Genomic DNA, 12,023 nt, shown 5'->3' with positions numbered 1-12,023 from the left:
TTCCAATTACAAAAGTACCTAATTACCTAAATGCAACCATTTTAAATTAAAATGGATGAATAGATATAATGAAAAGAAAATCAATTTTGATTATTAACTTTCATACCACATTTAAGCGTATGGATAATGTTTGGGAGAATTTAACCTATACTTTAACTAACTACATTTAGTAATTGCAAAAGATCAACTTTTTCCATTTGTTAAAAGGGGAAACAACAAATTACACATTTATACACCTAATACATTCTTTTTAATAAAAAAAAAAGTCATATTAGGATAACCCGTGTAGTCAATATACTAATCCTGCCAAAAACAAAATGCTATTAATCAACTTCTATTTTGTTTCCAACAAGAGAGGAATTTGTTTACAACTTGCTAAGCTAAGGAATTCCATCCATGAAAATATTGGATGCATAGCTTTACAAATTATGATAATATAATAAAAGTCTCCATCTAAGTACAACTTACGTACCCTGTCAAGAAAGGAATCCATTATTCTTACTATTATGCTACAATACAATAATAATGAACTGGATTGTGTCTATAGTCGGGAACGGATGAAGATCCTTTTCTTGTTTTGAATTACGTTGGCTGATCCTTTGTCGCCTTCCCCCTGCTTCTTCTTCAGTGGTTCAGAGTCATCATCAACAATCTCTGCAGATGTACAATGGTGTTGCTGTTGCTTCATTTTATTCACGTTTCCCTCTTTTTCCTCCATCTCTGCCTGCATCTTATCCATCACTAGTTTAACCTCTTCTGGTTTCATCACTAGTTTAACCTCTTCTGGTTTCTTTTCATTCAAAGATGATGAATAGGGCGTATCCTTTAACCCTCCCTGCCTAATCTTATGCACCTCACTCTTACCTACATCATTCAACCACCCCAGAAAGTAACCAAAAATCAAAAACCAAAAAGAGTTTAATACTATTGGCAGAATTCAGTAGAGGAATTCCAGAGATATCGTCCACAAAAAACCAGGAGACTAATCATTTATTTGGACAAAGGTACCAGTACGTAAGGAAAAGCCATAGAAAAAGATGTAAGTATAGCAATGGATTTTCTTCATTTGAATCAGTAGGGGTGTAACCAGATCAATTCAGGTCAGTCTTTTAACAAAAGCAATTTCACACCAACGTGTAACCAAATTCTTTTAAAACTAAACCAACCAGAACATAATCTAAAATTGACAATCACATACTTTTTTCCATTCTCATAGTGTATATCAGAATCCAACGTAATTTTAAACTTAACGGATTTTAAATGAATTAACCGAAATGAAATGAGAGGGATCAAAGATACACAGAAACAAGCTCAAAATAAAGAAGGCAAACTAAAGAAAAGCCTCCAAACGAGTAAGACAAGAACCAAGAGATTAAAGAAAAAAGAAAGAAGAGGCAAACTAAAGAAGAGCTTCCAATCATGTAAGACAGGACCTAACAGATTATTACAAAAACCTCTCCCGCCATCTGTTGAACCCTACAAAAAGATTTCGATCTAACCACGGCCCAAAAACCTAAGTGCTTAAAGACACTGCTATTCCTCCATCTAAAGGCCCTACAAAGCAGCAAGCATTCCAACATGCCAACAAATCTTTTCGTCTCTCAAAAGAGAATGAAGAAGAAACTCCTTGATCTACAAGACTGCAACCCCTTAAAGAAAGAACTCTGAACAATAACAGAGGCTAAATCACACTCTAGGGTCTAGAAGTTATGGTCAAGGTCTCTAGCCCCAATAGGCCCACTACAGAAAGCAAAACAATGGCCAATCAGAGTGATCTTCCTCAAACTCCATCAACTTGCCACACAAAAAACATAAACTTTGAAAGTTTCACCTAGAATCAGTATAGGGAAAACTGGATAAAAACAAAGGCAAATCCAAATTTTGGTACATGTTCTGGAGTTGCTGGAGGAAAATTTAACATTTAGGCCGAGCAAAAATCAACTACTTGGAATGGAACTTCACATAAAGAACAATGATACTTATAACATGCTATTGCAATATCCAAATTTCAATTTTCTTCCACGCATATTCCTAATCGAAAACAAAAGAAATACACTCACAACAAATTTTCATTCTTTCGGGGCAGCAGGGAGGGAAGAAATCCAATAATTCAGATAAAATGAAGGATGAGTCGAAAAGAATATTAAGGGGGGAGCGGCAGAAGAAGATCCATACAAAATATTAGAGCTATAGAACAAAACACTAGATCAGAAACTGAAGGGCTGAAGAAATTAGGGCTGTAGTGTTTTTAATGTGATTGAAAAATTGAAAGCACCAAAACTTTGTAAATAATCGACAGATATATGTTTAGAAGCAAGAGAGAAGAAAGAGAACCGGAGACGGCCTTGAGTGAGCTGAAGATGGTAGAGTCCACGGCGAACTTGCCAACGCCGGTGAGAAATTGGATAATCTTCGTCCGAATGTCACGGTGCTGAGAGGTATCTTTCAGATAACGAAAACGGTTGTTTCCGAGGACGTCGTCCATGTTATCGTCCGGCGGCAAAAGGAATCAAAATATATGGGCTCCGATTGTGTCTTCACGGTGATCCGTTGTAAGATTATGTAGCTGTTCGGCCTGCCCATTCATGATTCAAGTACCAAAATTTGGCCACGTCGCACGGTTTCACGTTAAATTGGAAAAACCTTAGGAGCCCCCATCCAATTAAAACTTTCCATGTAGCATTTTTCTTTTCTAAGAAAATACGTTTTTTCTTTTTCTTCTTTTTTAATTTTGGGAAATATGTTTCTCAGGTGGATGAACGTAAACATTGCTCTTAAATTTAACTTAAATCATATCCATATCTACAAATATAAAACATGAAAAATTATGGTGAACGTTCAAATACCACATTTATCTACTTTAGAGTTTGACTATATGTAACATAGTTTTAAAAGCAATGTGTGATCGTGTTGAGATAAAGTTTATAGTCATTTTAATTGTATTAGGGTTACAAATAGAGATGTCATGCCTAACATAATAGGCTACAAAAATGTGGTAGTGTAATGTGACATAAGCAAAAAGTTAGATTTTATATTCAAGTTGTTAACCCTTCCAAGGAGGTTATTTGTGCAAAAATCTCTAAAAAAAAAATGTATGGATGGAAATGTACATGCATTTCTTAAACCACGAAAGAAGAAACTATTAAAGAAAACTTTTTTTAAAAATAAAAGTTTGTCATGTCCATCAAATGCACTCAAACATTTGACCTAATAAAGATAGATGGTGAAATGTTAAGTTAAAGGGTTTTGTTAGAAACATTTTTTTTTTGAAAGAGTATATATTTCTTAATAATTTTAGTTGAGAACATGTGTTTGATAATTCAAAATTAATCAATTTTAAAAGTTTTTTTAAAAGATAGGTTTGAAATTTAGAAAGGGTTAATTTAGAACTCTTCAAATATAGTTTACACACAGTAATAATTGATTTTTAAATATTAAAAACCTATTTTTGTTCATGATTTTAAATGAATACACACACATTTAAAAGATGACCATCAAACAATACAATACCAATAATGATGATATACATAAGAGACAAAGAGCTATATTTAGCTTCATTATTATTATTTCCAAAAACGAAAGCAAACCTTTGAAATCACCAACACGCCCATATATTTACAAGAAAAGAAAAGAAGAAAGCGCCAAATGCTACTCTGCATTTCTTGCAGTTATTGAATCTTTTTTGAGGTTCAGAGAAGTACTTAGGCAGCATTTGTTTTTTGGAAATCCTTATAATTAAAAGCAAAAGAAAGACCTTTGTCTTCCAATTCTCTTAAGTCATCAACCTTTGGTTGGTTCCATGCTAAATTTTGCATGGCTTTGTTTTCTTCAGAATCCCCTCCTTCTAAGAAAGCTCCCATTATTTTCCCATCTTTGATCCAATAACACCCAAACTTTGGCTTTTTCACTACCAGATTCCTGTTTCCGAACATCACAGTTCTTTCTCCTACGTTGTCTCCGTAAAACTGCCACGATAGATCGAAAACGCGCGAGTAGAAGTACGGTAGATAGTCATATACTTCAACAACCTTTTCCTGTTCCATGATGGCCTCCACAGCTTTCATTGCTGATTTTCTTGCATGGTCAACATGTTCGACTCTTCTCCTTTCATTGTAAATCTTCATTGGAAACCAAGCCACATCCCCGATTGCATACACGTCATTGACGCTCGTTTTAAACAACCCGTCGGTTTTTATCCCCCCTTTGTTCATCTCAAGCTGGCCTTGGAATAGACCTGTTGCAGGTCTTGCACCAACCCCAACTACAACAACGTCAGCTTCTAATTCTCTCCCATTTTTTAGCTTCACCTTCTTTACCTCCCCGTTTGGATCGGCTTCGAGCTCGATCACAGATGTTTCCTTGACGAGTTTAATCCCTTTTGAAGTGTAGTAGCGCTCGTAGAATTCGGCAATCTCTTTGGTAAAGAGCCGAGACATGCACCAATGACCAGGATACACCATTGTGACATTCAAATTGTTCTGTCTCAAGACTGCTCCAACTTCAAGTCCAATGTATCCACCTCCAACAACCACTGCTTTTCCGTTCTTTTTTGCCTTCATGGCTTCAACAACTTTATCAGCATCCTTAACATCTCTCAAATACAAAACATTTTTGGCTTGATCTCCTTTTACACCAAAATCACTCAGTTTTACAACCCCTGAACCTGTTGCAATAATCAAAGTCCCAAACTTGAAAACTGAACCATCTTCACTTGTGAGTGTTTTGGATTTAAGGTCTGTTTTTACAATCTTTGTGTTGAGGATCAATTCTATCCCTTTCTCTTCATACCAATTGAGGCCCAATCTTTCCCCTCCACTACCAACACACACGTGAAACTGCGGTAACCTCGAGGGGTTCCTTGGAAACAGATATCCCTTGCTGAGTGCTGGACGTTCGTACGGTGCCACCGATTCCTCCGAAATTATACCGAGCTCCCCTGGTTTGACACCTCGTTTAGAAAACTCCCTTGCTGCATATCCTGCTGCCACTCCACCTCCAAGAATCAAATATTTGAAACAGTTGGGAAAAAGGTAATTTCCTTCTTCAAGTAGCTCTTTTGCCTCATCAATCTTTTCTACTACTGTCCTTCCATAAAGATAAACAGCAACCGTCAAAAGCTTCCATTTTAGGATTGATCTTTCTAAGTCTTCGACTTCTTCGATCAAGTCCTCTACTTCCTCCTCCCATTGCTCACTTCGTTCGGAAGTCGAAGTATGTTCGAGTTCTTCTAATTGGAAGCTTAGTTCTCTTGCTAGTTTTTGTAGGACACTCAAGTTTTCTTCAAACTCTCTATAACACTTCAACTTTTTGTCAATTCTGTCCCAAATTCCAGCCATTCTTGTAGAAAACAACTGCCCCATCTTCCCTTTCTCCTACAACGTACAGCATAAAAATGCATATTTCATATTTGTTATATCAGTCAATTTATATATTTTGATATTTTCATACATATAAGTGCATCATTTATCACTTATACAATTGACATATCATGATTTTTATGGTAGACATTGTTTGAGTATTTTTCTCTCTTTTTTTTTTCCTTATTATATGAAGTTATTTTTATTTAGTTAGTTCAATTTAATAGTTTGGTTTAGATTATGCCTTAGTGGTTGTGTTATGGTTTCTAACCTATTTTATTTTCTCAAACTTTGATAGTGTATCATAATTACATTAATTGTATCAATCCTATATGTTCTATTTTCATTTATTTTTTTATATAATTTAGGTGACATATAAGTTACATTTAATCAGTTGTATAATAAATATACTTCATTTAGTACATAGGTTAACTAATATACCAAATTTAGATGGAAAATTATGAAGGATATAATTATAAAATGATACACAGAAAATATAACATGCATTTATTGGTAATGATATACCGAAAAGATAACATTAATTGATGTATGAATAGAATTAAATTTGAATTAGTTTCATGGGTATATCATGAGGAATCAACTGAAAACAATATAGAATAAGGGTGAAAGAAAAAAGAAGAAAGTATGTACCTGGAGAAGATAAAAAAGGGAGACAAAAACTGGAGATGGATGGGGAAATTAAAATGGAGTATATATTATTAATAAAGAGAAAAAGAGAATAGGACGTGGGGATGATATAGAGATTGGGTGTTTTTATAAGACAGACATAATTGAAAGAACAATGGATCGGAAGATATAAAGAAAGGTATCCAAATGAAATTGTAAAGAAGGAAAGAATGTAGAGTTGGCATTGGCAACACAATTAATTAAGAGATGCAAAAGGTTGCTCTCATCTTCTTTCATTTCTCTATACTATACTGCCTTTAGTTTTTCCCATCAATTATATTAGTCTTCCAAGGAAACATCTTTTCTTTTTTATCATTATTATTTTGTTGCCTATATATATTTGCAATTAATGATATGGTTTTAAAAAGAAAATATTGAAAGAGGAAAAAGAAGATTCGAAACCTTAATTATAAAAAGTTTTGGGCACGTCTAAGGTTTTTATTTATTTTGTTTTTGAATAATTTAGATTCCTCAAAGAAAAGATCAATTCTTTGTGCAAACTTATTTTAATAAAAATTGAGTGTGTTGAGGGTTATACCGTTAGAAAGGCAGCAAAATTTTAGTATTTTTTCACCTTAAACGAGTTATGAACCTTTCAAAAGTGTTTTAATTAACCTTCACAGATATATGATTTATTCGTTTCTTTTTAGCATTAGATTCAATTAATGAACTTTTCAACATGGACTCAATATTTTGTTTTGTGAATTTTAAATACACAATATTATGGTTTAACTTTTTATTGTTTATGAAGGCTTTTTTGTGTGTTGTTTAAGAAGCACTTTTAAGTAATTAAGTAGGATATTATGTAATATTTAATTTGTTGGATAGAATTGTATGTTTCTGTCATTTGTTAATTGTAAATATATATTGTGTCTTTTACTTAATTAATTATAATATGCAACTTCCTAAACGAGTGAATTTTGTCTATTAGCTTATGTACTATCTAATGTTAATCTATTCAACCAACAATGTTATAAAGAGTGATTAATCATTTCGCCAAAACCGATTTTTATACAATTTTTTTGTATATGATACACCAAGCTAAGTCCCCCAACCTTATTCATATGTTACATACCATTTTGGTTATTATTTCAATAGGATCGGCCACTTGTATGTTTATACATACATGTTTAAGTTACATAAAAGAACTATTGGATTGAGTTAATGCAATCAAAAGTCATAATTTATACCTATAATTTACACACTATGTAACCTAGATTTAGAATGTCAATTCGAACAACATGCACAATAGTGGAAAAAAATCACTTAACATATGCACCAACTAGTCAATGTAATGTGAGAGTGTAGAGAGGTTGAGAAAGAGATGTTCACCATTTTCATATTGAAGGCCCTTGTGTCAAGAACACAGTCTCAAAATTTCAGGTGGGCAAACAAGGAAATATATGCACGTATAAAACGACACTTTTGAAAAAACACTTGGGTACCATAAATGACTTTCTTTTCTATTTTTCTTTCTATATACTTCTCCTTTGCCATAGCTGCTGTGTTATCTTTATCTCTTGGTTTGCGTGTGAATATCAAATGCATTGATGGACTGGTTTAGTTTTTGTATTCAATACCTAATAGCTCAACTTAGGCCTTAAATGTGGCCTTTCCATATTCGTCCAATTTTCACAAACTCCTTAGCCCTAATGCAAGAAGATTGGTTAATTTCTGGGTGTGGGTGTGGGTGTTACTCAATTCATATATTTCATATCTAATCTCCGATTAGTTCTATTTCTAATTATGGTGTACTAACCCGTTTGAGATTGGTGGATACTGGGGATATGATTCTCATTTGCTTTTTAAAATCTATTTCTTTTTTGCCTCAGTGTATAAGATTTTTGAGCCACCGTTTTGATTTTTTTGGATCAAAGAGGAAGGGGGGAAGAAATGATTTGTGTGGTTTTAGTGTATCGTTAGTATGTATGGAGAATTTTTACATGTCACGATCCTTTTATTCTTATTTTTTTTATGAACTCTTATATAACCCTTGTTTAGTGGCTGAGACTTTTTCAAGTTTTAGTGTCCATGTGAAAGATAGTAGACATGACTTTTAAAGTGCAATAATTGTGTTGAGGAACCCTACTCTTCAAGATAAAATGTAATAGATGGTTATTTGGATGCATTGTTGGAGATAGAGATAGAGGTGGTTACACACATTGAATGGGTAGGGTGCATTAGTTATTCCAATAATGTATATATATGAGATGCACATGCAAAGGAAAAAAGAAATAAATACTTAGCACCTTTACCTACTTAAAAGCAATGTAATTATCTTGAGTTACAAGGATTAGAGAAAATACAAATAAATATATATATATATATAACAAAAGTAGTAATTAATAGGATAAAACAATGCATTTAAAAAAAAGAAACAATAGGAGTTAATTTAACGATACAACGTGGGATATAATGTTATAACAAGACAATTAACAGAAGTAACAAAAAGAGAGAGTTAACATAAGAAAATAACACAAGAAACTTAGTAATTAAGTTTGGTAAAATACACCTATGCTTGGGGTTTTGTCCAATTGAGAAGAATAATGTGTTGATCACTAGAGTTTATAATATGGATTACAAGTATGCAAGTTATCTTTAATAGATAATAATGACAAGATTAGAGTAGACGATCACTTAGACTTTCACTAAGTAGTTGATACTTGATTGACTATTCTTGATTATATCAGGCTCCTCCTAAATTGTTGACCTTAAGCAACTATAGTGTAAACAAACTCACCTAAAGACACTACAAGTCCTGAACTTTTCAAACAATGTTGTACAACTTGCCAACATCATATTTTATTCGAAGACTAGATGAACAAAACGATAACAACTTCAAGACGTTAAAACCTTAGCACATGAAGAGGAGGATAAAAGTTGTGAGTTTAACACACAACAGTTCTTAATCTGTTTGTGCACAAAAACAAAAGCAAAAGCAAAAAGGCATACAATAACCTAATAGGAAAAGGACCTAACAACTAATAAGGAAATACAATGAAAAGAACCACAATGGCAAAATGGTATAACCAAAAGAATAAGAGAAGAGTTGAAGAAGGAAAGTGTGTTGGGTTTGTTTGTTTTTGATGGGGGAATAAAAAAAAGCAATTTGATAGAAGGGAAGGCGACTAGGGGAGGATTATTAAAGGAGATGATGGGTAGTGAAACAATGAGATGATGAATAGGAATTCAGGTGGTAAAAAATAATATTTAGTAAATACAGTCTCCCTCTCTTTGTTCACACACTTCCTTTCATTCAACTTTTCTCCCAAAACCCTCTTTTCATATCAAGCTTATTCTAATCCCATTTTTGTGATTATTGTAACGACATCCACATACCCACATACCCACATACTCACACCCATACATTCACACCTCTAAATACACCCAAATTCCTTATGCTCTCTTTTCCCATCTAAAGATAGAAAAGGTGATAATATATATATATTAATATAAATTAAAGGGATGTTTTCGAAATACAGCAAAAAAAAAAAAATTAAAAATTAAAATACTTACAAAATGTGGAAAATTTTCAAACTCGGTAGACACGGATAGAAAAAAGAAGTCGATCGGTGTTTATCAATATTTATCGTTAATATAATTTTAAAAAAAGATTCTATTTTGTAAATATTCCAAACCTATCAAGTTTACAATAATTTTTCTATTTTGGATCTAAAATATAAGTAGAATATATCATATTTCTTAATTTAGAATCCATTGAAATAAAATCTTTTAGAATAAAGAAGTGTGTTAATGAGAAATCTCAACTAATTAAATTCTATCATGTCATCACAATCAGAAGTTCTCATTGTGAAAATTAAAATTTGGATTGATTGGAGTAATTGATATTTCTCGAACCCATTCCAATTCAAACCAATGCAAAATTTTGGGTCCAAAAAGATAATGGACTCATCACTAGCTCTAGCCTAAGCCCAACGAGCAACTTAGTGAAGCTCATTTGAAGTCACATGAGAAAACTCTATAAACAAAGGTCTTACACCTCTCATTTTAGGGAGAAAAGACGTGGGAAGAGATGAGAACAAAGTGTCTTGAAGCTCGGAGATTTGAAAACTAAGCCTAGGTTCTCAAAAGTTTAAAATTATAATCAATTTTAAGGTTATCAGCTTCTCAAAAAATCGAAAACTTAAAAAATTAAATCTCTTTGAATTCTAGGAGACTAAAACACTCAAATTTTAAAGACTGAAACTTTAATTTGAAGCTCGCTCTCGAATTTTGAATACTATGGCTCTAAATTAAAGCTCTTAAGATCTAAAGCTCATACGATCAAAGCTTTGAGTAATATAACTTCTTGAAGTTGTATGACCGATCTAGGTAGATCAGCAAGCTAGAGGCCAATCCAAAAAGTTGATCATCCGAGAAAGATCAATAAGCTTGCACATCGATTCTCCAAGAGATCAATAAGTTATCTTCAATAGATTAACAAACCAAATTTGATATGGGAAGATCATCAAATCCAAAAATTGATTATCCAATAAGATCAACAAACAGTTCAAAAATTAAAGTTTATTTTTTTTAAAAGAAATCATCAATGTTGAAAAAGGGGTGAGAAAAAAAGATTAGGTAAGCGTAAAAAAAAATTTAAAAAAATGAGAAGACTCCAACACCATTCAATTGTAACAGAAGAAGAAGCTAAATTCTTAGAGCACACACACACCTAAAGTGCTATACAATTATCCTATTTCTAAATTGTTCATAACAAAACAAAAATGAAACCATTCTTGGCCATGAAATTATAACAAAAACACACACCCATACACATAGAAGATCACACCCCTTCCTTTTGCACCATATGTTTTCATTTCTATTTTACGTATACAGTTTGTTTTCTTCTTGTTTTTGGGATATCAATTTCTCAAATAAGCATATTTAGGTACATATGAAGACCATATCTTCTATTTTCTTACCATTTTCGACTTCATCTATGTTTGTTGCCAATCAATAAATACGAACTTTCTTCAATATTGCTTACATTTATTACGCTACCCACATCTTCATACATTCTTTTCAACCACAAAGAATAATAGAAGAGATTTTTTAAAAACAAAAAACGAAACATGTTATGTACAACGCTTATGAATGAGCATTTAGGTGAATTTTACAAAAATAGGTTCAATCCAAGATGCACTCAACTATTTTTCATACATTCCTTAATCATATAAGCATTCAAAATGATATTTTTTCGTTTTTTATTTTAAAATTTTATATGATATAGTTTTGAAAATTCTCTAAACTTTTGGATCTCGTGAAATTATTTTTTTCTAAGTAGGTAATTGCAAGTCTTTGTTTTGTTTTTGTTTTACATGTGCATATACCTCACATATACAATAAAAGAATCAATGCACTCTACTAATTCAAACTGTGTTCATCGTGATCTGATGCATCCAAATGACATTTATTATTCCATTTTGACGTCTCTTGACATCAATTGTACATGCAAAGTTATAATCGATACATACACTCCAAAAAGTCACAACTACTCGACAAATGACACTATGAAAATTCATAAAAATTAAAAAAAAAGGACAAGTAAAGTAAAAAAAATATAAGGAAAAAGAAAAGATATGTAAAGATTCTTCTAAATATTTTATTCATGATTTCAACCAAAATTATAAAGTTGATATCAAAATACTTACCTGAACTTTTAGCTTCACATAAAAGTCTCCAATGCTATATGATAAAAAAAAATTAAGTGTAATAACTGAATGAACAAATCCCCTTAAAATCTAAGGGTTGAACTCATAATATGTTTTATTAATAACTAAAATTAGATTAAAATATTATTGTGATCACTATACTTTGAGCGGTATTCAATTTTAACAAATGTCCTAACTATTATATCATAATCCTTAGTTAAGATTCAAGCTTTTGTTGATTAAAAAAAATCCTTAATAATCTAAGAAACTAACCCATTCTTATCTATAAACCAAACAAGAGTAAATAACTAAAAGTAAGATTTGA

General features: G+C 32.1%; 2 protein-coding genes across 2 annotated transcripts; both read right to left on the bottom strand.

Annotated features, from left to right (window-relative positions):
* Positions 1-295: 295 nt before the first annotated feature.
* Positions 296-2,604, bottom strand: LOC101206320. The gene is made up of 2 exons (XM_004149244.3): positions 2,335-2,604; positions 296-864 (listed from the first exon to the last, which is right to left on the bottom strand). The coding sequence occupies exons 1-2, from the start codon at positions 2,483-2,485 to the stop codon at positions 542-544; spliced, it is 474 nt and encodes a 157-aa protein (XP_004149292.2). The 5' UTR covers positions 2,486-2,604; the 3' UTR covers positions 296-541.
* An 884-nt stretch (positions 2,605-3,488) lies between these two features.
* LOC101206557 (monodehydroascorbate reductase 3, cytosolic) lies at positions 3,489-6,157 on the bottom strand. The gene is made up of 2 exons (XM_004149245.3): positions 6,009-6,157; positions 3,489-5,372 (listed from the first exon to the last, which is right to left on the bottom strand). The coding sequence occupies exon 2, from the start codon at positions 5,358-5,360 to the stop codon at positions 3,702-3,704; it is 1,659 nt and encodes a 552-aa protein (XP_004149293.1). The 5' UTR covers positions 5,361-5,372; positions 6,009-6,157; the 3' UTR covers positions 3,489-3,701.
* Between the last annotated feature and the right edge of the window lie 5,866 nt (positions 6,158-12,023).

The sequence above is a fragment of the Cucumis sativus genome, chromosome 3 (genome assembly GCF_000004075.3).
Source record: "Cucumis sativus cultivar 9930 chromosome 3, Cucumber_9930_V3, whole genome shotgun sequence".
NCBI lineage: Eukaryota > Viridiplantae > Streptophyta > Magnoliopsida > Cucurbitales > Cucurbitaceae > Cucumis > Cucumis sativus.
The sequence above is the reverse complement of the archived record's forward strand: the minus strand, read 5'-3'. Positions and strand labels throughout refer to the sequence as shown.

Coding starts and splice junctions, on each gene's coding strand:
- LOC101206320 (XM_004149244.3), bottom strand. CDS start 2,485: ATGGACGACGTCCTCGGAAACAACCGTTTTCGTTATCTGAAAGATACC. Junction 865..2,334: donor CTCACTCAAGGCCGTCTCCG/GTTCTCTTTCTT, acceptor TGAATGATGTAG/GTAAGAGTGAGGTGCATAAG.
- LOC101206557 (XM_004149245.3), bottom strand. CDS start 5,360: ATGGGGCAGTTGTTTTCTACAAGAATGGCTGGAATTTGGGACAGAATT.